Consider the following 26,071-nt stretch of genomic DNA (forward strand, 5'->3'; position numbering starts at 1 on the left):
TATTGGAAAAACTGTCCAGCCATTACAGTTTTCATTAAATCGGACAGTGCTAATGCTTTTACGTGAGAGCATAAGTACTTCTTTCGAGCTTATGTCAAATACTAGCTAAAAGAAGTTGCAGGAACTGATTTTTTGTTCAGCTTTGCAGAGCATGGAAAATACATTTCATAAATGGTCATTCCTTTCTTCGATAAACATCCTCTACAGTATTAATTCAATTAAATGGCCATTATGATTACAATGACGTCAACGCAGTTTAGTACAATTTTCGTCGTCCACCTGGATACATTTTATTTGCTTCCACCATTTATACGCTTTGAATGATTACCCCCATGTTGTTGATGTATGATAACGTTGTATTCACCATGAGTTGTAAGCCTATGCCTTTGAATCATTGTCTTCGATGTAATTAATGGTAATGACAAAAGCGCTATAATTTCTTTTCAAGAATAATGTTTTATAATACTGGCTGGCAGTTGATAACATAAGGCTGTGAAAATGGCAAGGATAGTTAAAGCACTTACAGCAGTACGGAACAACTGGAAGAAGTCTGTTTTTATTTGCGCAGCTGCTTCATACGGCTTACAGTATGCGGTGGACAAGTATAAGTAAGCATTGGATTTATATAGACTAATGTTTCATACCATTACATACAAAATTGGGGTTATTTGTTCGACTCCTCCACATCACACTTCCAATTCCACACGTCTTTATTTCGCACATAACCTCACTACTTTTATGCAGCTCTTCATTTCTTTGACATATATAATATTAGTTCCAAAATTATTTATATGCCCTCTTTTTTGTACTTTGGGCATGAGAAGGAAATAGAAAAGTGAGATTCATATGCATTGGCCACCAAGACATCACATCATCTGGCAAATGTGTGGGCAAGGAATGTATTACGTTAGGATGCTTGATGAGGGTATAATATTTCTAGAATTGTGCTTTGGCATTTATAGTAGCTTCCAGTGATTTGTATTTTTAGAAGGTATTTAATGTAATTTCAGTTTCTTCAACCATTACATGTCACCCAACCATAAGTGTATGTAGAATTACTTTTGTTCTGACTGTGTGATAAGCCAGCAGAAATTAGGGTTGTGTCAGCAGTTTTATGTGTATTGGGGGGATCAGATCCTGCATATTCTTGTATTTATGATGATGTGATTGGAAAAATTTGAGTTTTTATAATTATTTTATTATTATTTCCATGCCAAATTAGTCTAAATGATATGGTTTAGAATGTAAGCCTTTTATATTTCAGTTCCTTCCAGCTTATGCGGGGGTACTGTGAAGAAGCTTTGCAGTATGGAGAAATACCAGTGTTAAATGGGAGCAGACCTAGACACATAACCATCATTCTTAATCCTGTAGCTAACAAGAGGTACGTAAAAAGTGGAAAACTGCATGCTTGTGGTATGCTCCCAGTCTTATTTAGCAGTTCTGCCAATATTGGATATTGGGTGAGATTTCAGGCTCTGACAGTGATGATTATGAAAATGACTGTCTTCTGGGTTGTTGCACCATATAATATAAATTAACTGATGTGTACGAGGTGATTACTGACTTCATCATCTTCCTGATTATGTAGGCTGTATGCACCTCTGAAACGTGGCCAGGAGACAGTCATCTGTAATATTACCAATGTCTAAAATATGTCACAACATTAAAGAGTTGTCTCTAATCATTTTATAATGTCAGTCATTGTACTGTGAGATGGGTTTTTAATTTTTATTTTATGTCTGTTGTAGCAGTTCGGATTGCTACAGATTTCTGTCCTTTGTGTTTGATATTTTTCAGTCTATCAAGAGGGTTGAATCACATTATATACGCCTCAACACATGTTTAATTATGTTACTGTTTGACTCACATTTCAAGTGTTCTGTTACTATAGTTCCCAAATTATTATTTTAATTTAAGCTAAAAGGTTTTAATTCTTTTGTAATGTATTTATTTCTTTTGTGGTCCACTGAATTTGCATTCATCAAGAAACACAAACATTTTAATTGGTCTGCATGTATTTGTGATATTATTTTCATAAGTTATTACATGTAGATTCCAACTAATATATGGTGTCAAAAATGTTATTAGACACGGTTGTAATAATTTTATTTGTGATCCAATGGACATTATTAACCTTCTGCAGGACCATGTGACCTTGCGACCCAGATGACCACAATGAACAGCTTACATTTGTTTTTGCTCTCTCTCTCTCTCTGTCTCTTCAGAAAATCAAAAAAGAATTTTGACAAGTACTGTGCTCCTCTGCTGCATTTGGCAGGCATCAGCGTGAATATTATACAGACCGAATCTGAAGGTCAAGCACGGGGGCTGGTTGAATCATTGGATGAGGTTGTGGATGCCATAGTTATCGCTGGAGGAGACGGGACAGTCTCTGAGGTAATAGCCATATTTGCGCAATAGGTGATTTGTGTTGTTTGTTCTGTGAAGGAGAGCTTCATGTACCATTTTCAGTGTCCAAAAACTTGACATTTGAGTTTTACATACTTAACTGTTATGGATGGAACCCTGCCCCTCTTCAGTACCAAAAGACATAGTTCTCTGGCATCAGTTCCTTTTTTTTGTAGGATTTTATGTTAGAATATGAATATGGCTGTCTTCTGGGTTTTAGGTCTGGTAGATGTTCGACTCCAACCAGACTACACAGTGCAACAACCCAGAAGACATTTTTTGTTTTTGTTGTAGATTTTTCCATAATTGAAAATAAATATGAAAAATTGTGTAGATTCAAATTATACTTACAAGTTAGAGGATAAATTGTTTATACGTGCAGGTGTCAAGTGTTACTGCTTCATTGTACATCCTCAAGTTGTAGATGGAGGTAAAGGCCTCCAGATGTGGGTAGCTGTGAATGTCAACTTCTCATCGTAAAACATTACGAAATCTTATACAGAGCCTCAGACTTACTTGTAGGCTCTTGTGAACAGGGTAATGAACCCATGGGTTCTGTAAAATACAGGAAATTAGTAGTTTCGCATCCTGTTGGCTTCTCAGGGGCACTCTGTTCCGTGGGTTCAGTTACTTAGCATCGATGTCCAAATCCCAAAAGTCGAGTGATTGTCGGTTAAGACATAGCAGACTAAATTATTGACTTTTGCTGAAATTTTGAAGTTTATTTTTGTAATGTTTCATTATTATTTATAACATAAGAATTATGTAAATATCAGTGAAACTTAGAATTATGTCATATTTTGAACTGGCATTACGTAACTGGTGACTTGTGTTAATCTCATGCGAGGCAATGTAACGCAGTTACAGAGCTGTATCTAGCCTCCGAGGGAAGGATTGTGCGTCAATTGGTTAAATAAATACATATAGTCTGATCTTTGATGTCATTTTCAGTCTACGTTATGTTACACAGAAGAGTTTGCCATTTTGCATTTTTATGACAGACTTCCTGAAACATCCCGCGTACTCTTAAGAGGTTCGCAAACCACCGGATTAGACCCGCCACAGGACTTGTTGGTAACCACCGACACTTGTCTTTACGGTCTAAATCGTCTTTCAGGCTGTGACTGGCTTGTTGCGTCGAGCTGATGGAGATCTTGCAGTGCAGAGAAAGTTTCCGATTGGTATCCTGCCACTCGGACGAACGAACACTGTCGGTACTTCTTTATTTTTCGACTCGGATAAGGTAAAAATGATGGCTGAAGCTACAATGGCAGTCGTCAAAGAAATTACTAAACCCGTCGATGTAATCAAAATTGAAGTTCTTGAGGTGAGTGCTTAGTCAATATTGTCTTAGCTTTATTATCGTTGTATTGTTTTTCTTACTACTGTGGGTATTCCAGAAGTTAATTTTGTTTTACAAAACTTTTCCCAACAGAAGTCAGGAACTCTGCCACACATTATCTTTTGTCTTCTTCTTATTACCAGTGCAAGTGTCAGCCCTTTGACTCTTATACAGACAATGAAGTGCCTTCTATTTTGATATGAATTTTCTTTTTCGCTAAAAAGGGAATTATTCTTTAACACCTACCTTATTCACCTGACGTCTGTCCCTGTAATATAAAGTATACATGCAGTTGCTTTATTTGTTATCAGACGGAACAAGAACTTCCTGGCAAGGCCGTGTACTGTTTGGGTGGGATCCAGTGGGGTGCCTATCGTGATGCCCATGCAAAGAGAGATAAGTACTGGTACTGGGGAGCGCTGCGCTCATATGTAACTTACGTTTTCACGGGGTTGAAGAGCGACGAATCTGACGTATCGTGGCAGTGCAAGGGAGTGCTCAGCTATATTCTACCGTGCAGCGGTTGCTCCAGGTGCATTCAACCTGTTGAAACGGACACATCCACTCGTCGCTGGTGGCACGTGTTTGTTTCAAGACAGATCGTGGAACCAGGTAGCAATTATTTCGGCATTATAATCATTTGTTGAGATTTCCGCCATTATTTTCTGACCCCCCTACAATTGCTCCTCGTATATTTGTGTTCATGCTTTTCCCTTCTTTGTGGATGGACTTTCCACCTCTGTCAGTGGTTTTGACTTCATTTTACTTTTATTTAAGACTCAACGAAGAAGTTTTGCGTTAATTTGCATCTCTTTTCTTACAGTTTCGAAGGATTATAGTAAAGTCATAAATGAACACTGTGGAACAAAATTGCAGAAAGAGATTTCAGCAGTTGATTTGTCTCTTACAACAGCAAATGTTAGTCCCAACTGCTTCAGGGATGGAGACCCACACATCAAGGTGGAATTAGGTAAGGATTTTATGTATAAATTTCACCCTTATTAATTTGTGATGTTAGTTGACATTGATAAGTCGTGATGATATATCGGGGAAATGTGTTTCGTGTGGATCCAGACAGAAAATATTGGCAGTTCTGGCAGTCCGTAGTATCAATGAGAGCTTAGTTATATAACAGTACATGTCTGTCAGTTACAGAAAACCTGACATGCCAGGACACTGTAATGTGACGTCGGTCCTCGCCATGTTTATATTATCATTCACTGGGGGTCTGCAGTTTACTGCGATCATTTTTCTTTCGTTGTGTGCTTGACAGAATTTATTCCGTCAGTTTCTAATGTCTTTGAAGAAGAAAAATGTACTGCAAACGTATAGCTTCGTTACAGACCCAGTGATTTCTTATGGTAATATTTTGGCTGACCATGTTTTTGAGGCATTGTCTTCATAATTTGTAGGTTACATGTGTTTGAAAACAAGATGCTCACAGAGATATTTGGACCTAGGATGGATGGAATACGTGGGGAATTTAGATTATTGCATAACGAGGATCTGCGTGAATTGTACACGTCGCTTAGCATAGTGAGGATAGCGAAATATAGGGGGTTCCATTGGGCTGGACATGTAGCATGAATGGGCCCACCAAAGTATGCATACAGAATTTTTGGTGGGAAATTGTTCTGTAAAACGACCACCGGGCAGACCGAAAAGGAGATGGGATGATAATATTAAAATGGATGTTAGGGAGGTGGGCTGTGAGGATGGAGTTTGCTCAGGATCGTGTCTGGTGGCGGGATTTGGTGTTGTCAATGATGGACCAGCGGGTTCTGCTACCAGGGAGTTTTGTTTTTGAGTTAACTTTGTTTCTGTTTCCAGGTCCCCCATCTGTAAGTTATTCTGAGTTTGTATCTGAAGGCTGGAGAAGAGAAGGTGGAAAGGTACCAAGAACTGAAGATGTACTGAAGGCTAGGGAACTGGAACTTCAGCCATTGCTGGAGAGGAATAGTTCCAGTTCAGAGGTGCACATTTACCTTGACTGTAATACGTATGAACAGTAATTTCTAAGTGTTTACACATGTGTTCAGGCCAGTTTTAGTTTAAAGTTTGAAGAAATGCGTACTGTCTGTAGTGCGCAAGTTTGGTTAATTGTGTGTGTAACCATCAGGGAGTAAAGTTTTGTTAGTAGAAATGACTGCGGTAAGATCACACTCTCAAATGAATGGAGGTAGTGAAATTATAAAACATTCTCCGTGTAGAGTTTTTACTGCAGAGTATTTAAAACTTTAGGTTTCCAAAGGGCTTTTTCAATCAAAATTCTATGTGCATTTCATGTTTTCCAGATTATAAGCTACATGTGCAGCCTGTCATAAGCTCGGTTTAATTACCTTAACAATATTGGCAGAATAATGGAAATTATGAAGTTCCTCTTTATCTAATTCTGTCCATTCCCAAATTATGTAATTTCTCCGATGTCCGAATAATTTGCTTGGCGTCGCTTTAAATGCAGTTTGTGTTATTCTCTTAGAGCAAGAAGTTTTTTACGTATCTTTGTTATATCCAGGGTTGATCAGATCTGAGGTAGAAGATACAAACTGGGATTAATAACTTCGAAAGAACTAAGTTCAAGTTGGCAGCTATGATACTGGATTTATTACAGAATTTATTATAGATGGAGAGACTTTTTGTATGTTGTTATTTTTTTTAAGTGTACATAAAGACATTTATTTTATTTATTTTTAAATTATTACCTTTGTAACGTTCATTTTAAATATAAATTCAATAATCCTAATATGCAGTCTGGTTACTGCAATAAATATGAGAACCTTGCAGGGTTCTGGCATTTGTTATCCTGTCAAGCTTGTACAACAGGTTTTTCATACTTCAGCCTATATGCCTGAGGATGGCCCAGTCGGGTTGAAACGTAGTGGACAGCTAATTTAGGTACTTTAAGCAGGATGCAATCTCGAAAGATGTGGATCTGTATCTCCACTCCCCAATACATATTGACGTTGTGATGCCCCGTAGGAATGCAGTGGTGCATTATTATTTTTGTTACTGCAAAGTTCATATGTTTTATGATGTGAAATATAAATATAATTAACATCTTTATTTTTTCCAAACAGAATACACAACGTTGGATCTCCATAGACAATGAAGACTATGAGCTAAAACCAATACATGCGACATTACTTCCAAGGAAAGTTCACGTGTTTTACAAACCAGCAGTGAGTTTGAGCTGAACGTCGTTCAAGGAAAGGTATGTTACGTGCATTCAGGTTAACGTCACAGATCTCCAGTAAAAGTTCCGCTGGACATACGTGGTCCTTTCTTATGCTTCTTCATTTTCTTCTTCTTTGCAACATTCTGTTCCGGACTTTGTTGTTTGTCGTGTTTCTGTTTATGAATTTTGCTGTATGGATTCAGGTAATTGGGATTCCTTTCCGTGACGTTTATTTCTTGGCTCGCCTGAAAAAATTAACACATTACAAACTGAGATACGTTCTGTTTGTTGGAGTGCATCTGAGGGAAAACCAATTGAAATTAATCTCTTCATAAAACTTCTTGGCTTCTGCCTATTTCTCATACAAAAGAATCCTTTTCCAAATTGGCAGCACCTACGAGACAGATTCTGCTACCGTTAATAATAGGGTGGTTATACTGATGGCGCTGAATGTTGCGGTCAAGTGGTTAGCACTCCTGCTTTGTATTCAGCAGGTCCCAGGTTCAAATCTCTACTTGGAAACTGGCTGTTCTGAGTGGTTTATTATGGTTTTCCCCACTCCCTCCAGCCAAATGCTGGATAGCGCCTTAAATTAGGCAGCGACTGCTGGTGAGATTTCAGGTTCTCACAGTCACGTCAGATGCTTTGTCTGTTCCTTGGCAATTATTTAATGTTCGGTTCTGAACCTGCCAGTTATTGTTTGTTTTTTTCCCTGCGCACACATTTTCTGTAATATTGTATCACTCTGTATTACGTAAAATAATTACCGGAAACCGGAGAAAAAACAGTATCATTAGTTTCTGTTATCAGTTTTCTGTCAACTTACCAGGTACACAAGTTTTTGTGTTTGTTTGTCCAGTAGATGGGTTTGGTTGGAGAAACCTAAGCTCCATTGTAGCGATACTTCCCATTCATGTTTTGAGATTAAGATTTTGTGGGAAATATCAGGAAGTCTCAGCAAAATATCACCAAACAGCGCAGTGTTCTCCAGAATGTTTGCCAGGGCTACAAATGGAAATATCACACCATGAGAAATTTCATGTAACTAAAGTAACATTTCTAAGAGTCGCGATGAAACACGAGATCTTGGGGCGACTTTTGGAAATTGAGATTACGCTTTTTTTAAGTTCAGTGGAAGACATTGAGTTAATTATTATTACTACTTAATACTAGACAGGCTGTGTAATTTGCATCCTTAACTGTTCGTAAAAATATTTTTGTTTGTTTCCCCAGAGATCACCAATACATTTCCACAAAAACACCTTCACACACAGTCACAGTGTGGAGTGTCGTTTCTTGGGCTGGTGTTACTACCCCACATTTGTTTCCACTGCCAATGTCACAACTGAAAGAGATTTCATTTTTAAGACTTACGTCTTGAAAAGAAATGAGTGATACTTAAATACTTTTATGTATTAGTTATTCATCCTGCATTAATTATAATAACGTCACGTATTTCTCATCCATTCTGCATTTTGTTAAGTATTTTATGAAGCCTTAAGAGGTCTGTGTACCAATTTTTTGAGAAATAAAATGAAGGTGGCTGCCTTTTGGGATGGTGCACCATGCCCCTGGTAGAAATTGAAATTTCAGAGGAGCTAACTGCCTTCAGCATCAGTGCAGTGATGTAGACAGTAACCTCCTTCGAAACGTCAAGTCAGTGTCTGCCAAAATTACACAATGCAACATTTCGTACTCGTTGCCACAGGAGTCTGAAATCTCATCAAATAGAAATTAAGTTTGGTAATCCACATTACCCCGTGCTATGCACGTTTTTACGAACTTTGCACAAGGAACAAATAAAATGTATTAGGGTACTCGAAGCCTTTGTCTCTAACCACATCTTTTGAACCATTTGGAGACTTTTCATTCAGCTTGTGAATGTCGGATTACTCGAGTTATGTAAAAAAGTGATGATGATCCAAAGATGACTGTCTTCTGGGGTTGTTGCCAGAAGACTCACCGCCATGAAAACCTCAAGTCCTACTTGATGATAATCCACTTGCGGAAATGTCAATAGACTACCCCAGTGATCATTGTTGCTCAGACATACCGTCCAAAGTATCCTCATCCTTAGGAAAAGCACTAATTCCAGGGATGTAACCTAAACTTTCTAACGTAACTCTGCTACTCTTGATTACCTGAAATAGAAGTATAATATTTAGACATAATCTTACGAAAATGCAAGGTGTTTCTTTCCGTTTTGTTTTTTAAAATACATATTCCAATATGACCTTACGCTGAAAACTTTCTCTGCTATTACAGACACCATTTTATATTGTTTTTCATAACTGTCAATTGCAAGAAGTCTTTTGACAGCAGCCAGTTGTTCCGTTCTCCTTTTCATGAACATTCGCACAACTGACAATCTGTTAAGGATATATTTCACATATAATAATACACAAGCAAGTGTTCTGCTCATTATTTAGATACTTCATATCTGTCTTCTGGAATGTGATGAATAACACCAAATCCCTACCGAGGTTCTGAGTCCACATTAAGCTGTCAGTCTCGTACTGTGATAATCACCTCATCCACCAAATTCCCTGCTTTTTATGGAGCCTGAAGGTTCATCGCCATGAAGATAGCTGTCACATGGGATCTTAAACCATGTGGTCTCATAGAAAGTGACGGACATTTCAGAGGCGCTTACTGCCTCAAATCAGTGTGAAAAGTAACCTGTAGAAGGCCAGAGATGTTGCTCCTACATCTTTGCCTGCTTTTCTGTCTGTGGCCTGTAACTGGAAAATGGCTGACGTATCCAGTGGGGAAGTTAGATATAAATATCCAAGGATTTAGGTATTCCTCTAGTCCGTCATCCTTTCCTTCCATTCCAAATATGGTAATACCCACATGACACGCACATGGTTTCCAGAGAGTATTTCGTCTTAGGCACTAACGAAAACAAAGGATACATAATTGTTCTGCTGGATCGTCATTCATTTTCCTGCTGTCCCCGTGGTCGTGTTCAGGAGACTGCGATGCCACCACGATTAAGCAATAAATTATAATACTAATGTGAAGCATGGCACTTGTATTCAAACATGTTACATAAGTGCTATGATACATAAATGATGTTGGTAACGCAAATTATTACATTAATGTGCAACTAAAATCCTATTGGCTGATGATGACGCGTCATATATTGGAGGAGCTGTTAACGGTAGCTCTGTCGGTTAATGAGAAAGTTCTTTGCAAACCTCAAATTCGCAGTGTAACAACCCAGAACACGTTTATTTTATACAATTGCAAACACTGGTCGCTATGAAAATATCTGTATGAGTGCCTTGGTTTTATTCTTGAGAACGACTAACACATTGTTGATATGGATCTTACACAACTTCGTTATACATCTTCGTTACGCTTTTTGCCGAATGACCCTTCCGTATAGACGTATTTACGTCAAAAAGGATCACAAAACCCTGATGTAGGCAGGAAACTGAAGATTAATAATGACTGAGAACAGTTTAGTTTGCGAAAAGCTGAATCAAAATTGTTTTCATCCTACATATTTGTATTCAAGCAACCTTCTGTCACCCCGCCATTCTTTATTAATGTCTGTATTTGGCAAGCCTGAAAACAGTTGCTCGAGCACAGATAATGGTTTCATGTAGATGTCGGTTGTAATGTCTGTTTAAGTGTGGTGTCATTTTAAACAATGGCTGTTGTCAACGAGGCAAAAATAGATGTTAGTAATGTGATATAAATTACCTTTCTTCAATTTATAAGTTTAAAGTCATGTAGAACTTCACATCAGACTGATGCTTGATTTGTGTTCGTGGTAGTCTTGTAGTGTTTGTAAGGCAGAAAGCCGTAACAGTAATTTTCAATATGAATTACAATATCGCTATAAAATATTTATTCTCCTTTTATTATTATGGATTTACTATGTATGCCGCTGTTTTCATATTTAGATCTACGATGATTTCGGAGGAACAGTGGAAGGAGACATGACAGTCCCCACTCAACGAAAAAATCAGAATGTAGGCAGTGAACCAGAATTTAATACTTTGGACGAACCAGTACGAGTCACAGTAGTAAGTGTTATTTCGCAGGTTTCAAGGTTTATTAATAAGAATTACGACACTTTTTATGCATGGTATTACAAATGTTACTTTTTCAGTTGCGGGATCTTAGAGCTGTTGGAATAAAGTTTTTCCATGTACTCTATCCTAAAGAGAAGAAAAGCTTATTGAAGGAATGTGAGTATTGTTTGCTATGATCTGCTGGTTGATCATGAAAATCGTAAAGGGAAGTACAAAGAACTAATGGACTTCTTATTTCCTTTAAGGGGACTTGTGGGGGCCACTTTTGCTCTGCACATTCATGGCAATGTAAGTAATTAAAATTGAATTGAGCGATTTTGTATTTAAATTTTGTTAACTAATTTCTGGCCTTGTGGAAAAGAGATGGCCTTTAAATGTATACATGAACATTTGTTTTGTCTGGATTGTTCCTAAAGGGCCATGTCAGAAAAAAATATGGATTACACAGAACAGGAAAGCTGTCAACTGAGAATTATTATGTATGCAAGGAAAATTCAAAGCTTAAAAATTTATTTATTATCATGTGACTTGAATAATGGATTTTTTTATTGGTTATAAATTTTGTCATTATTTGTATTATGTAATGTTTCTTTCAGTAGTTATTAATGTTAATTTAATAGTGTTAATATTATTTTAGTAAACATATGAAATTAATCTGTTTCATTTTTTAAGATTCTGAAGGTGCACAGAATAGAGTTAATTCTGTAGAACTGTTATTAAAGACCCATATGCACCCTTAGATCTGGTAATACCAGACATAAACTGACTGAATTTTAAGTAATTTTTTTGGGAAATTGTAACATGAAGGTGGCTCTTCTGGGTTGTAGCACCCTGTAATCTGGTGGACATTTACCAGTGTTTTTCAGAGGTCCTTGTTGCATCCATGCATGATGCCACAACCAAGTAGACAGCCATCGTCGTACTCGCTGCAGTGAGAACATGAAATCTCACTAATTTTAACATATCTGTGGCAGAAAGTATTTTGATTTTGTAACAATAAGTGATTTGTGAGATTTGTGTTGTGTGACGTGCTGGAAACGCTTTTGCGAGAAATATTAAAACCTAGAAGTTTTTGTCTTTGGAACCTTGAAGTGCATAATGCTCGTCCTGAGTGCATTTAATATTTTTATTTGTTGTAATTTTCAATGAAGCTTTTTTTTTTTGCATATAATTAGACTTCTATATTCCAACAGGCTCTTGCAAGGTTCCGCAGATATAGCTGACAATTCAAATGTTGGTGGACCAGAATTTTCTGAAGTTTTTGTGATTGTGTGGATTGGTTCCATGATAGTAACTCTTAATTCAAAGCTTCTGGGAGGAAACATGTAAGTTGAAAGCCGTATAATTCTTTTAATGTAGCATCGTCATCTCACATACTGGATGCGTATTGGAAAAATATCAAATTAATGCCTTCCAGTTTGTGAACAAGATATTCTGTTCAGAAATATGAATATCTTTCAAATCTGAGTTTGATAAATATTAATAAATGTTAATTAACATGGCATGCCAGTTGACCTCGCTGGGTAAACCTCTGCTCTGTCTCGTGTGCTAAGAGTTCTTAGAATGATCACATTTGTTAGCAGAATTAATTATCTCACCCTTGTTAACCATTTGATTGTTGTCATGGAGATATTTTGTTTTTCTTTGAGGTACGGACTGAATTTGTTTGATGTTATTTAGACAAACTTTGTGTTTAGGTTAGGGTTGGGTGTCATTTTAAAACGTCATTGTAGTATAATTTTGTCTGTTCTTTATGTGGGATAATAGAAGGCATAAAATTTTAAACTTTTAATAGTTTTGTACAATGAGAAGACGATAATACAATTAATAATATTATACAAAAGTTGTAATGGTGGTTGTAATAAAATTCAACAAAATTGTTTGACATTAACTTCTGTAAAATGTTTTCACCAGCACTATCTTCACTCACCGACAAGTGAATGGGGTCGGTGCGATACCGAAAGTGTCCCGTTAATATTGAGATTGTTTTTCTTAATTTCAGATCGTTTTTTCAGAGTGTGTGTGTTCTTGGATATTGCCTGCTTCCTACAGTGATTGCCCTCGTTGTCTGCCGAATAATTCTGCTTGCAGAACAGTCACAATTACTTTTCATAATCCGGTTTGTAGTAACTATGGCAGGATTTGGTTGGGCAACGTCTGGTAAGTTTGTGTATATTGAAGAGAAGAGTACCTCATAAACTTAAAATCGCCTGTTGCTATCTTCACTGCTGTGAGAACCCCAAGTCTCACTTTTAAATGCTTGTCCCAGACTACAAGTTCTTCCGTACCACTATGGCATTATTACCCCAAAACTCCTCTTTTTGGAACAAAAAATTGTTACAGATCAAAAATGACATTCTGTCTCGAATTAATTGCAGTAACATTTATTCTCTGCAAGCTTTAATGGAACTGAAGCCAATTCAGAAACATTTTCTGATACAATGTCCGGAGCGATGACAAAGATAATGGCATCAAAGGATTTTAGACAATTAGACAAGGATACTGTACCCCTTTCATAATAATTTTGGGGTAATTGAATCAAACAGAATTGAGATGGGTGGGGCAGCATGCATTGCAATTAATTCATACAAAATTTTGATTGTAAAATATGAAGGAAGGAGAAAACTTGAGAGACTTGGACGTAGATGGGAGGATAATATTAAAATAAATTTTGGAAACAGAAACTGGTGGTGTGGACTTTATTCTAATAGCTCAGGATAGAGTCTCGTTGTGGACATTTGTGAACACGATCATGAAACTTAATTCCACGGAAGCTAGATGAATAATTATCAGCTGCACAAAAGCCATCATCACGGTACGCACAGGAGTGAATTGCGAAATATGCGGAATTTATGTACGTGTTCGTTGGAGTTTAATTCCCTTGCTTTGTTTTTTCTAGCCTCGATGGTATTCCTTGGAGACAGTCAACCTGTTGGCAGGAAAGCTTTGGCGGTGTATCCGATGTTTCTTTTCTATTTTGTTATCTCATGGTTGGTGATATCGCATTCCTGATCATCAAATACTTCCAGCTAAGCTGTGTTCATTTGAATGGTGTGGTTGTATAAAATTGTAATTGTCACCAAGAAGCTATTTACATGAAGTCCTCCATTAACATCGCTTAATACACAATCCCAAAGGACATTCATTGCTGTTTGGAATTAATGTATTTTAAAATGCATTAATTCCATATTTTATACTAAACATGCATTTTAAGAAAGTTTTAAGTATTCATGTTTTGACTACTGTTTCTTGAAATTTGTTTGGAGATGGTTTGTCTACATTTTTGACATCTAAACTGTCCCCATTTTCAAGGCGATGTGATCAGCATATTTATTTTTCCAAGTTGTGGGGCGTTTGAAGTTCTTGAGTTGCGATTTGTTAATCTGAACTCGCGTTCACCGGTGGGAACTGGAATAAAATGCCTTTTTGTGGGCTGCTACACTTGTCCTGGTGAGATAAGTGTGAATAAAGTGTCTGATGTGTGAAGCCGTGAGTTTATTGATTGTTCGGGGAAAACTGTTATTTATGTAAATATTAACTTTTGATTTTCTTACTTAATTCGCGTATCACTCAACCTTGGCTCGCATACCACCGGTGGTACGCTCACCATAGGTTGATAAAACCTGGCCTACTGTATATATGTAAATTATTATGTGCAGTGTAAGTAAATGAATGAATAAGAATACATAGAAATACTTTTATTTCCTAAGTTTGCCAGTTAGATACAGTCTCCTGAGCTTTCTCCAGTACAGCAATTAGTTTATTCAGCTCATTCTTATCCAGTTCCAAACTTGCAGTCATTTGTTTAACATCTGAGTTCTGAGCCGCCTTGTTCTTTCCTTCGCGTAGGTTAAAGTCGAGGCTCAGAAGAGGTTCTCGCAATGATGACAGTTTGCTGCTACCCATAATCCACTATTTGAAAGAAAGAAATGATCAAAGTAAAAGTGATACTTATGTGAGTAACTGGGCAGTTACTGACTTGCCAAGGATTTTGCTTCATGGAGTTAGACAGTTAAGAATCAGGAAAACCAAGGATATGAAAGGATAATCTTTAAATAATAAGTATTATGATTCAGCAGTTAGCACTGTTTCATGTTCAGGATGACTCAGGTTCAAATATTAATTAGGTCATGACTCTCCTTCCATATCCCTTCCAACTCATCTTATCATTTGACAATGCATAGTCTCGGCTACTGACATTATTGTTAAATAAACACTGAGGCAAATCTTCAGAAAATAAAGCTGTGAAGTTCATGTTCATTTGTAGCGATGCTGAACCTTTGGATTGTAAGCTACGTTTGAAAGTTCTATTGCCAGGATTTAACAAGTATGATAGTAGCTTCAAATGGATATCACATGCCTTAATTTTCCAGTCAAAATCTTCTAATATGGGACCAGAGACAGCACATTTTTCTTCTAATAAAGCATTCTGAATGTCACCTTGGCGGACAGCAAGGCAATCCATTATGGCATCTTGGTGATCAGTGTCAAGTTCTGGAACTTTATCCATTATCTGAAAGTACATTTTAAAATGAAAATGGAAAACTGTTGATAATGAAGGAGACTGACACAACCAAAGTTAAGTTTTGTTTCAGAATTTTCATCAAACACAGGTCTACCTCATTCCTGCTCATTTGATTGAGAACAGCTTCTATGAACAGGTGTTTCATACTACTTGTAACAACTTTGTATTCTTCATTGGTCCAGTTTGTTACCGATTTGAAGTTTTCATATGGGGCATTTTTCCTGCCACAAATATCATTAACACAAGAATGAAGAAACTGGAAAAGAAAAGAACATTTTCATGAGTCTAGTGGGATTTTTGTATACATTCATTAATAGTCAGACATACTTCAGGTATAGTTGATTGTCTTCTGGGATGTTAGGCCATATAGTATTGCAGAAACTTATGTATTATATTACATGATGGGAGACCGTGAACCTAACCTTTATTTACTCACCTCTTGAAATGCATTAATTGGTGAATTTTGTAATATGCTTTGGCAATGTAAAACTTGAGTCTCCATTGACTTTCTACTTAATGGAACTCTTTCCACAAAAGTATATATTACCTGAAAAAGATAGTCTGTAATACTATGTGCAGCTAATTACAGGACGTCTACTGCTCATCGTCTGACGTTTAATGGTAGTCATTTGTATACAACGTAAATATCAGTAACTCACAGTAATTTAACATTTGTTGTGTTGGCTACTCAGCAACCGGAACAAGAAGTAGTATTTATTACAAAGCACAAACTTCAATTGTTGATAGTCTGTGGATTACGTCACAGAGATAAAGCTTGTAAAACAGAAAAGGTGGAGGTTAAGTGTTGTAACAGGTTTTTGTTATTTGGTAGCGGTACTGTGTTTTCGTAACTATTCTTGATGTCAGGAGAATTGTAATTGCTACAAAATGGCAGAGTACTTGGCTTCAATTTTCGGCACTGAAAAAGACAAGTAAGTTTCTCGAAATAATGTTATGTGCTTGTTTTCTGGAGTAAACCCGGTTGTAACGCCATCTTAAGATTGCTCTCTTATTCACGCTTTGAAATTGTATGGAACTTCAACCAAGAAACGATTTATCAAAAAATTGTAATTTCCATTTATTATAATACTAAGAACAAAGGTGGGTTAACCGGCACTGAAATTGCTCATTTTAGCGAAATATTGAAGTTTTTATGAGAAAGAGCTGACATAAGTAATTTCTTTTCTGCTGTTATCAGGCTGGCGTTAACCGTTTTATTAGCGAGTACTTAATTTTGAGTTTTAATTATACTTATTATGCTTAGTCGCCATAAACTATTTTGAAATTCCAACCTGAAATGGAAATTAATAGAAAACGAAAGTTATGAGGCTAGGAAATCATGCCATTATCAAAGACTGCTAATGAGAATTTTGTGGTTATTGTGCCTTGTTAAGTAAATTTAATACAATTTTTATTTTCACAGAGTAAACTGCTCATTTTATTTCAAGATAGGAGCTTGCAGACATGGAGATCGTTGTTCACGAATTCATAACAAGCCAACATTCAGTCAGGTTAGTGTACCTGTAATATATTTAAATGTTTTGTAGTTATGTTTTCTTTACAAGGAGTTTATTTTTTCTTTGTTGTATTTCTAGACAGCGTTAATATTAAATAATGTACCTTGTATCTAGTAGCACAAGAACTGTATGTACAGCAGCTAAGAAGATATTAAACGTGTGTGTTTATTTGCAGTGAGCATGTAAGTCTTAATATAAAAAGTTAGCTTTCAATCGTATTACTAAGCTTCTTGACTGCTCTGTTTAACAGATATAAAACTCTTTATGTTTTCTGTACGTTGTTATCATTTGCTGTTCTGAAACAGAACTGTATAATAGACAGTACCGTATCTTACGTTGCCGGTCTTGTTTTCTTATAGACTGTCCTTCTCCAGAACTTGTACGTGAATCCACAGAATTCTGCAAAATCAGCTGATGGCTCACACTGTAAGTTAAAAAATATTTTCTTCTGAATCAGTTCTTAAGAACTCTGACTCTTAGTGAATCTCACCGGATTTCTTCTTAACATGTAGAAGTGAACGTAATTAAGGTACAACACTATGCTGCAATAATAGTTCCAGTATTTTATTAAATGCCATACTTCCTTTAGCTGTACGCCATTACTAGAGGCAGTGCATTGTTTGAAGTCATGTTATTGTGTTTACATAAAATGAGATGCTTGTTTAAAATCAAAGTTGCCTTTTTGATTTCTTGTTCTTTGGTAGTTTATTATTTATTTTCTTTTGTTTCCCCTCCATAATGTGCACAAAGTTAATGCGTACAGGATTTACCATGTCTGTCTGTCTGAGTAATATTAATCGTTAATATGAACGTGATGGATGAACAAACATCCTTTAACCTTTATCATACATTAATAGGCGATGGTTTAAACCGTCATGACGGAGGGCTGCCGGCCGTGCTTTAACTCCGGGCTTTGATTGTTCGGTGATGCTGGCACAAAGCACAGCCATCTAAGTCTTGATGCATTGCTGATAAAGGTTAATGTTAATAAACAGCTGTTTCCATATGTAACACTCCGTTTCACTGACTTTAATTATCACGAAGCTGTTAATGCGTAATTGTCGTCTGTCTTGGTTTATATCGTGAATGAGCAGAGCATTTACTGCTGCTGTGTTTACATTGTTATATATTTTTAAGTAATATCTGCTTAGTTGTTTGTTATGAGATTGCACTTTAAGAATTACGATCCCGTGTTTTATGGTAGAAAACACTTTTTCTGTATTCTTTGTAGTAAGATTATAATAAGTGAGTGCCAAAGAATATCAAAGTGTCTGCCTGATGTAAGAATATTGTATAGACGAAGCATGATTCAGATAAACAAATCAGGCTTTCTAACTTAACACATTCCCGACTGGATAGTACTTTTAAGTGACAATCCTGCGGACCGGTCGCTTTTTGCGAGATGTAAGAGTTCAGAGAAAGAAATTAAACCAGTTGGCACATATTTCTGTTTCAAAGACTTTCAAGCCTAATAATTTGAAGTCGTTGTCGGCCAGAGTTATGTAGACTTTTAGGTTCCTTCTTAAGTGTTTGAAGATGCCCGCACCTTCTGGTCTGGCTTTCTGTTCTGCGTTAGAACCAGTTGCCAGATTGTCATTTCCTCTGTGTCTAAAATTAAAAGAAAATTATTGTTAACCTCTCTGGTTGTCTTTGCCTGGTCTCTGGCCGACGGGCATCTAAAAAAAATCAAACATTTGTAAGTTTGAAGATTTCTGTCTTCTTGTTTGTTGCGCTGCGTAGTCTGGTCGATGTTTACCGATCGCCCTGACGACGGAGGCAATATGACCTCTGAAATGTTGGTTACCATCTACCAAAATACACGGCGCGACAACCGAGAAGACAGAAATCTTCAGACTCACCGCTGTGAAAACCTCAAATATTACATTTGTAAGTTTTCTAGTTTGTGGCTGTCAGGTGGTCTAGTGGTAAGATCCTGAGCTCACTTGCCAAAGGTCTTGGGTTCAAGACTGGCTGGCTTCACTGTCATTTTTGTACATTGAACAAAAGAACTGCAAAAATAAATAAATAAAATTAAAGTTCCCATTCCTCACATGTGAGTGGAAAATGTGGGAATTCCAGCATCTGCTCTGTGGTTTCGATCCTACTGTGAGCTGTATGTCCCCTCACGTTCAACGTCTGTCTTTCGGATTAAGTGGAATTTCTGCCCTGTGAGTGCTCTCACCCTGGAAGTGAATTCCTTCACCCTTGATGGGCAGGCAGAATCCAGGAAGTTCCTAGAGACCATAAATTGAATGACGAAAGAAAGAAAATGTTTTTAGTAATGCCATCCATTTCCAAAGATCTGAACTCTGACATCCCATCATGTTGAAACATTCTTGGTAGAATTAACGTTATGGAATGTATTGAAGACCGTCACGCATAAAAAATATAGACCGAGAACTCTAAGTAAGTCTTCGTTGGCGGTCGGGAGTGTGTTAATCGTTTTCTCATTTCAGTGGTTGCAAATGTGTCCGATGAAGAAATGCAGGAGCATTATGACAACTTCTTCGAAGATGTTTTCGTGGAGTGTGAAGATAAGGTAATCAGAATAAGGATTCTCTTCAGCTGTCAGCAGTTTTGTAGATTATTCTGGCGGATAAAATCAGTAGTTAGACGAAGGGATTTGTCCGTAGACACGTCTGATAAATTCTTGTAACAAAATGTAAAATGTTCTGTCTTACTCTGAATTTCGTTCAGAACATAAGTTTCTCTAAAATAGTTCGTTGTACAGCGATGGGACATCTGGCAGCTGTGCCGCAGCAAGGCCTCTGCGCTATGGGCAGTCACTGCGTTGGTTGTCATGAATTGCCACAAGTCTGTGGCAGTGATAAGAGGAAGTGATACCGTACTCTTGCTGTGTGTTTGGTTCAGTGCGTCGGTTTCCTCTTGCGTTGGGCATCGATAAGTGTACTGTATGTGAGGTCTAAGTAAATACTTGTGACGTAGGTGGTCCAGCGAGCGAGTGATGTGTGAATGCGTAACTGCCCTGCTTCTGAATGAAGAACATTATCTTTGGTACAAAAATGTTTTTTATTACCTTGAGTTTCTCTGTTGTTTGTAGTATCATTGTTCATTTGTTTTGTTATTATTGTTACTATTTTATAAATGAACTGAATTTTATAATAGCTCCATGTTATAAAATTGGCACTCGCCAGAATCCAACTTTACAGTCGTTAATTGTATCGTCATTCAAGGATCGAGTCTGTGACTCGTTCCGAGAATAAAGGAATTGTTGTCCCCATCTCCTTTCTATTCCTTTAGTCTGGTGGGTAATTGAAGTTTCTCGATGTCAAGATACCAACATCACAATGGGTGTGACTGGTGACAGTGTTACTCCAGTCTTACGTCATAATTTCTCAATTTTTCATCCCTTCACCACGACTCGTGGAGCCGTTTAAGGAAATAATTGCTGTTTATAGAATCTTATAAAATGAGGACTTAATGATTGTTGAAGCTGGTGGTACATATAGTTATCATTGTACTTGAAAGGGTTAATTAGGGACAGAGACAAATTTATAATTTTTCCATCTATAATTAGAGACAGTTGTGCGTACCATTACATACCACCAGAAAAACTCTTGCTTTCAGCGAAGTCTTAATCGGTTACTTCGTGTTACTGTTTCAGTATGGAGAAATAGAAGAAATGAATGTGTGTGACAATTTGGGGGATCACCTGGTGGGCAATGTATATATCAAGGTAAGCCCGTTCTTTTTGCGCTCTTTGGAACGTTGTAAGGTTTGTAAAAGGTGTAACTCGTTTTCATTCTCCGCAGTTCCGGCGAGAGGAAGACGCAGAGAAAGCTGTTTCTGATCTGAATAATCGTTGGTTTGGTGGAAGGCCCGTCTATGCGGAATTGAGTCCGGTGACCGACTTCCGTGAAGCTTGCTGCCGCCAGTATGAGATGGGGTTAGTTCCATGCCCGCAAGACAGCGAGCATTTTGCTGTACACCTGCGCCCAACAGCGCATTTCTTCAAATTAATGTCGTCACATTCTTTATCTTTGTTTTTCCCCCTCTTTTATTCCTTTTTTATTGGAGGGGGGGTTTGGGGCAGGTCATTTCTAAAATGTTATTTTGTTTTAGAACCCATTTTAGATTGTGTTCAATTCTCTTAGGAATGTATTGGTGATGTTTGTACGTGATGGAAACAGTGTCGCACATTGAAAATATTGAAGGTTAGCAGATTTTTAAACCGCATTATATCTCATCATCGTCTTGCAGCTGTTTGTAAGATTCACTTTCAATTTCATAATGAATTCAGAAAATTTTGGATCACTTTAGACAGTGTTTTTAAGTACTTTTTATGTAAAACAAAGTTGGTTTCTCTGAGTATTGATTAATATGTCGTGTGGCTGCACCTCCCGATTAATGGGGTTTGCAGTGGCGTCCCAAAATTAAATTCGTGTCCTTTGCCTCACCACGTGGTTGGTGACACCTTTATAGACTACAGAAAGGGAGAAGAGAAATAGATAAAAATGACTAATACAGTTGTTTAATTTCTAAAAGGAACTGAAATCAGCAACTTTGCCAGCCGTAAAATATTAGGTGTTTCCCTGTGGTAAATACGTGGACAACTGGCTGAGATACACGCGCTTGAAGTCGTGAATAAGATTTATTTTGAAATGAAGTTATCGTTCGGTGTTTCAGTGAGTGTACCCGCAGTGGATTCTGCAACTTCATGCACCTGAAGCCAATCTCACGAGAGTTGCGCCGCTATCTGTACAGTCGCCGTCGGAGGGGCCGGAGGTGAGTAACAAATAAACGCACAGGAAAATAACTTCAAATAACTTTCATAAGTTAATGATGGAATTGGAAATAAAAATTTAACAAGGAAATTGTACGTAAAAGAAAACAGTTTAAGACTGTCACTTGCTGTAAGAATAACTTCAGAGTGTTGAAATGTTTAAGCCCAGCAGAAACTTTGCCCCTCATTGCCGGAGGATCTTTTTTAAATGGATTAGGGGATTTAAGTCCCCGTACGATGGGGCTTCTGTCTCTGGGGTTATCACCTTAGCACTGCCGCAGTGCACAGCCGGCTGCTTTGTGCACACGTGTACGCTGACACACACTGTAAATAAAAGTCGGACCATTTTAAATTTTGTGATCCTACACAGTGATTTTTGGTTAACGAAACTGGATGTTTACAAGGTGTCTGTTTTCATTTCAGGTCTCGCTCTCGAAGCCGTAGCCGTGATCGTGATGGTGAGAAGATTGCTGGATATCGTCGCTCAAGATCACGTTCTCGCTCTCGCGGAGGTCGCGATCGTGACAGGGATCGTCGTAAGACTAAGGGCAGCGAGAGGGGCCGTTCCGATAAGGAGAGGGAGGGACGCTCCGGCAGATACTGATCTTGGTCATAGCTGGAGTGACCTTCGGTTACGTGTTCATGAAAATGTCGTGTCTTGTATGATTGCATTTTGTATTTTAATCAACATGCTGCTTGCTCTGTGGAAGGGTTCAGAATTGAAAATTAAAATGGTTTAATCACAGAGAATAGTTGTTGAGGTAAAGTAAACTGTCTTTGATTTCAAATATTTCCATTATCTACCCCGCAGTTTTTAATTTCCTTGCTTCGCCTTTCCAAGTCCAGTCTTTTTTTGTTCTTCCCGTCAGTGTCCTTCACCTGTGCTTGTGTTTTCATTTTGGCAAATCTCGCTTTGTCCATCGCGTGTACCATCGAAATCTAAAAAACCAGGAAGCGTGGAGAAGCCGGTTGCTCGAAGTGTATGCATTATGATTTTTATCTGATATGATGACTGAATTTCATGTTTGTTAGGACCATTAAGTACACACTTCCCCTCTTACGAACACTTACATTCCTGCCAAGTGTTTGTAAGCGGGTAGCAATTTCCCATAAGAGTAATGGTGTAATTCGGGGGGGGGGGGGGCGTTCTGGAACGACCGAAAAATGACCAAAAGAAATTAGAAATAAAAAAATGGATTGCCTGAGAAGAGCAAAGTCTTTCGGAACAAGCATAGCAAAGGTGAACTACCTAACCTATTTCCCCAATTTAATTAATTGACTGTCAAATTTACCACGTTGTATCCATTGTACTTCGACTTTGTTCGGATGTTTTCGGATGAGCAAGTTCGCGTTCGGGTGACGAGAACAAAATTTCGTTGTTAGAGGACTGTGATCTACACAAGTTTCCCACTTACTCCGTTAGAGCGCAGAAGGCTGTAATCTCCGGAACATTTACCTTCTCGCGTTTAGCAACAGATGGAGTAGTTTGGTACGTTGACATTGCATGTTTCAAGGTCTCGCCAACCGAGAAACAGCACATTCAGCATTTATAAATTTACACAACAAAGCTTTTTCTTATTCAGAAAATATATTATATATTTTTGCATCCACGTTTAATTACGATTTATACTTGCCATAAATTTTTAATGCGATAGTAACAATTATTTCATACTGTCTTAATGTTTCCGTGTGCAATTTTACTGGAAAATAATACTCCAGAGAGCCAAAGCCGACTAGCTGGCTGCTGGCCTCACGTTCGCAGAGGTGAACGATCATGCAACCAGATATAGGATGACGTGTGGACAGCACGACGAACCCCCAGCCATTGCTAGCTTTCATGACCGGATGATTAAGTACTCCATATTCAGTCGAATTAAAATAATGGACATAAATATATGCGCTTAACTAATGCCATGAAACAGAGTGCTTCTTCAGAAGCTGATAGTAGCTTCGCTAGTCAAGAAATTATCCTCCTACCGAACCCGAAAATTCATTACCGTGTTCACAGGCCACTCAATCAGGGGACTTAGCAAATAGGCTTTATGTCCTCCCCGCCCCGTTCTACCTGAAGACGGGAACAGAATTCAGCTTCGAAACGTCGTAGTTTTATAATTTGTATCATTTAGACGATGGTCGAAGTAGAAAAGGAAACGTTTACGTATCACAACAGGCATTTAACAAGGCACACATACATTTTAATAATATTCTTGTAGGAAATGTTAAGAAACTGGCGTTAAACGAGCAGGCGACAAATGCAGTGTAAATCGTGGACATAATAATTATTTTTAACATGTTTACGGCGTGGATAATTAAAAATTCCAGGCGTCAGTTAGTTCTTGAAAGGGACTTAATTGTAGTTTCCATACCACTTGTCCTTTACAGCTGGATGTTATTGACATCCGTTTAAATTCCCTGGGTTCAAAACGTTTGCCACCTGGTTACTCACCGCCAGGTGGTTTACTGTGCAATTTGAATTTAAAGCGACCGGTAGAACCGTTTGTCCGTTACTCGTCTGACAAGGAAGGGCAATGGCTTGGCATTGTAATTCAAAATTGGAGTGGGGGGGGGGGGGGAGGTGAGACCTGAGGGTGAAACTGCGTGTCTTACTCCCTTCTTGCTGCAACCACAACGTACCTGCGTTCAAGGCTGGCGTCATGTGTCTTTCAGTATCTACTGCGCATGACGGAAGTTCCCTTTAATTCCTTTATCGTAGTTCAGACGCAACTGACAGATGGCTCGCCTGTGCTAACAGCCCGTGATACATCGCGCAAACATCAATAATCGTATTTGTTTAACGACGCTGGCATTGAGTCTGATGGAGAGGATGGGATAGGAAGTGGTCGTGGACTAATTTATTAAGAGGTACTTGGAGGCATCAAGTACCTCTAAAACGTCCCAGAAGATAGTATGAATTCGAGATATTTTCTCAGACACTCCTTACTGACAGCAAAAAAATTAAAAAAAGACTTGAAGAAGGTAGTCGGTTTTCGGGTGGAGATCTGAATCGGGGGCCTTCAAAATACGAAATAGAAATGCTAACCACTCTGCAGTGACTCTGGGTCACGTGTTTGTAAAACGAGTGATGTTATGTCGATATTTGTTTAATGCATTCGGTAGAATTTTGGAGTTCAGTCCGTGAGTTACTAATTAAGACGGATTTTAAAAGTACGTCAGAGCCAAATGCATCTTGCTGCAAATTTCATGAAGTCTAAGTGCTCCTTTTTCGATTGTCTTTGGTACCGATTCAGGTGTCGAAAATCCTCTTTTATAAGCTGACAATTTTTTTTTATTTCATTTGAAGGGACACGGACACGTGAAACAGTTTCATAAATTATTTTTATTCCGCCAATAAGCCTAAGTAGGGTTTAAATGTAATGATAAATATAGATACTTTTCTTCCGGCTGTAAGTAGGACAGCAAACTCAGTACGGAAATAATTTATTTCTTTTGCGACAGAGATTTTAGAATGCAACGTTCTTAAAAAGTCTCTAATGTCTAAAATTACAATTGTGTTGTTGCGCTAAGGGAAATTGTCGTTCCGGAAAATTGGCTACACTGTATAATAGAGACCCACTGAGTATCCTTCCATCCGATCTGTATGTCCACCCCATCGTAGCATAGATTTGATACTATTAAGAGACTCGTTTAAAGCCAGGAAGTCTCTAAATTCTAAATTTCCAAATTACGTCATCTGTCTGAGGTCGAAATAATTTGCCAAGGAACAAATTTTTATTCACTTTCAGTAATTCGTTAATTTTTCCTCGAATAAATAAACCTAACCTCACAAAACCACACAAAATGGCTGACAAAAAGGCAGAAATATAAAGTACGCGTGTTAAAAGATTTTCGAACTTTAACGTCAAGCTTATTTTTCGTGTTGTTAACATTTGAAAATGTTTTATCTTGTTTATTTTGTTAGAATTTTCATAATTAATATTACATCTAGAGAAGAGACGAGTTTTTTTAAAATAAAAATATAAAATTAATTATTAATATTACAGAGCTGTTTATACATTACACTAGTTCTTGAATCAGAATAACAAACAAATTCCTTACGATGAGCGAATTTTGTGATGTAACTATGATAACGTATAGAGCATGTCTGTCAGAGCAAGAAGGGCACATGCATACTCCTTGCTGAGTTACGTATCGATAGCAGCTGCAAGTCTACTGCGTTTTGGGTGAAAGTTAAAAGCCTTTCGAAAAACAGCTGTTAAGTCGTCCATTTCCAGACTTCACAATAGCCAGTTCGGTTTTTCCACGAGGGCTTTAAACCACCTTTACCCTACGTATTATATCCCGAAAACGAA

General features: G+C 37.7%; 5 protein-coding genes across 6 annotated transcripts; 3 read left to right on the forward strand and 2 right to left on the reverse strand.

Annotated features, from left to right (window-relative positions):
* The first annotated feature begins 301 nt into the window (after window positions 1-301).
* Window positions 302-8,746, forward strand: Mulk (acylglycerol kinase-like protein Mulk). The gene is made up of 9 exons (XM_087359433.1): window positions 302-608; window positions 1,265-1,384; window positions 2,229-2,400; window positions 3,530-3,739; window positions 4,066-4,366; window positions 4,578-4,724; window positions 5,585-5,727; window positions 6,832-6,965; window positions 8,163-8,746. The coding sequence occupies exons 1-8, from the start codon at window positions 499-501 to the stop codon at window positions 6,946-6,948; spliced, it is 1,320 nt and encodes a 439-aa protein (XP_087215559.1). The 5' UTR covers window positions 302-498; the 3' UTR covers window positions 6,949-6,965; window positions 8,163-8,746.
* Window positions 6,801-10,319, reverse strand: LOC110840952 (coiled-coil domain-containing protein 134). Its single transcript, XM_022086268.2, has 5 exons — window positions 9,845-10,319; window positions 9,169-9,290; window positions 8,983-9,070; window positions 7,756-7,934; window positions 6,801-7,174 (listed from the first exon to the last, which is right to left on the reverse strand). Exons 1-5 carry the CDS (start codon window positions 9,996-9,998, stop codon window positions 6,992-6,994), a joined length of 726 nt encoding a protein of 241 aa, XP_021941960.1. The 5' UTR covers window positions 9,999-10,319; the 3' UTR covers window positions 6,801-6,991.
* Window positions 10,320-10,466: 147 nt separating this feature from the next.
* LOC110840953 (protein YIPF6) lies at window positions 10,467-14,660 on the forward strand. The gene is made up of 7 exons (XM_022086269.2): window positions 10,467-10,617; window positions 10,844-10,966; window positions 11,053-11,131; window positions 11,221-11,263; window positions 12,169-12,300; window positions 12,978-13,135; window positions 13,875-14,660. The coding sequence occupies exons 1-7, from the start codon at window positions 10,588-10,590 to the stop codon at window positions 13,985-13,987; spliced, it is 678 nt and encodes a 225-aa protein (XP_021941961.1). The 5' UTR covers window positions 10,467-10,587; the 3' UTR covers window positions 13,988-14,660.
* Window positions 14,659-16,163, reverse strand: LOC110840954 (COMM domain-containing protein 8-like). Its single transcript, XM_087359436.1, has 4 exons — window positions 15,937-16,163; window positions 15,595-15,756; window positions 15,336-15,488; window positions 14,659-14,887 (listed from the first exon to the last, which is right to left on the reverse strand). Exons 1-4 carry the CDS (start codon window positions 16,000-16,002, stop codon window positions 14,681-14,683), a joined length of 588 nt encoding a protein of 195 aa, XP_087215562.1. The 5' UTR covers window positions 16,003-16,163; the 3' UTR covers window positions 14,659-14,680.
* A 91-nt stretch (window positions 16,164-16,254) lies between these two features.
* U2af38 (U2 small nuclear riboprotein auxiliary factor 38) lies at window positions 16,255-22,532 on the forward strand. 2 transcript variants are annotated; one of them, XM_022086271.2, is made up of 9 exons: window positions 16,255-16,432; window positions 16,924-17,011; window positions 17,377-17,443; window positions 18,377-18,421; window positions 19,474-19,556; window positions 20,643-20,714; window positions 20,791-20,924; window positions 21,665-21,763; window positions 22,185-22,532. In XM_022086271.2, the coding sequence occupies exons 1-9, from the start codon at window positions 16,389-16,391 to the stop codon at window positions 22,363-22,365; spliced, it is 813 nt and encodes a 270-aa protein (XP_021941963.1). In that variant the 5' UTR covers window positions 16,255-16,388; the 3' UTR covers window positions 22,366-22,532. The 2 variants fall into 2 exon arrangements, with proteins under 2 accessions (XP_021941963.1, XP_021941964.1); XM_022086272.2 differs by lacking the exon at window positions 18,377-18,421.
* The last annotated feature ends 3,539 nt before the right edge of the window (window positions 22,533-26,071 follow it).

This window comes from Zootermopsis nevadensis, unplaced genomic scaffold (genome assembly GCF_977971745.1).
Source record: "Zootermopsis nevadensis isolate Lab colony 2312 unplaced genomic scaffold, Znev_1.0 Znev_ptg000031l, whole genome shotgun sequence".
NCBI lineage: Eukaryota > Metazoa > Arthropoda > Insecta > Blattodea > Termopsidae > Zootermopsis > Zootermopsis nevadensis.

Coding starts and splice junctions, on each gene's coding strand:
- LOC110840953 (XM_022086269.2), top strand. CDS start 10,588: ATGGCTGTTGTCAACGAGGCAAAAATAGAT. Junction 10,618..10,843: donor TCAACGAGGCAAAAATAGAT/GTTAGTAATGTG, acceptor TTTCATATTTAG/ATCTACGATGATTTCGGAGG. Junction 11,264..12,168: donor CTCTGCACATTCATGGCAAT/GTAAGTAATTAA, acceptor ATATTCCAACAG/GCTCTTGCAAGGTTCCGCAG.
- Mulk (XM_087359433.1), top strand. CDS start 499: ATGGCAAGGATAGTTAAAGCACTTACAGCAGTACGGAACAACTGGAAG. Junction 609..1,264: donor TATGCGGTGGACAAGTATAA/GTAAGCATTGGA, acceptor TTTATATTTCAG/TTCCTTCCAGCTTATGCGGG. Junction 4,367..4,577: donor AAGACAGATCGTGGAACCAG/GTAGCAATTATT, acceptor CTTTTCTTACAG/TTTCGAAGGATTATAGTAAA.
- U2af38 (XM_022086271.2), top strand. CDS start 16,389: ATGGCAGAGTACTTGGCTTCAATTTTCGGCACTGAAAAAGACAA. Junction 17,012..17,376: donor ACAAGCCAACATTCAGTCAG/GTTAGTGTACCT, acceptor GTTTTCTTATAG/ACTGTCCTTCTCCAGAACTT. Junction 21,764..22,184: donor CGCCGTCGGAGGGGCCGGAG/GTGAGTAACAAA, acceptor TTTTCATTTCAG/GTCTCGCTCTCGAAGCCGTA.
- LOC110840954 (XM_087359436.1), bottom strand. CDS start 16,002: ATGGAGACTCAAGTTTTACATTGCCAAAGCATATTACAAAATTCACCA. Junction 15,757..15,936: donor CAATTAATGCATTTCAAGAG/GTGAGTAAATAA, acceptor TTTCTTTTCCAG/TTTCTTCATTCTTGTGTTAA. Junction 14,888..15,335: donor ATTTTGACTGGAAAATTAAG/GCATGTGATATC, acceptor TCTTTCAAATAG/TGGATTATGGGTAGCAGCAA.
- LOC110840952 (XM_022086268.2), bottom strand. CDS start 9,998: ATGTATCATAGCACTTATGTAACATGTTTGAATACAAGTGCCATGCTT. Junction 7,935..8,982: donor GGATGAGGATACTTTGGACG/GTATGTCTGAGC, acceptor TTCCATTTGTAG/CCCTGGCAAACATTCTGGAG. Junction 7,175..7,755: donor CACAAAAACTTGTGTACCTG/GTAAGTTGACAG, acceptor TAATTTTTTCAG/GCGAGCCAAGAAATAAACGT.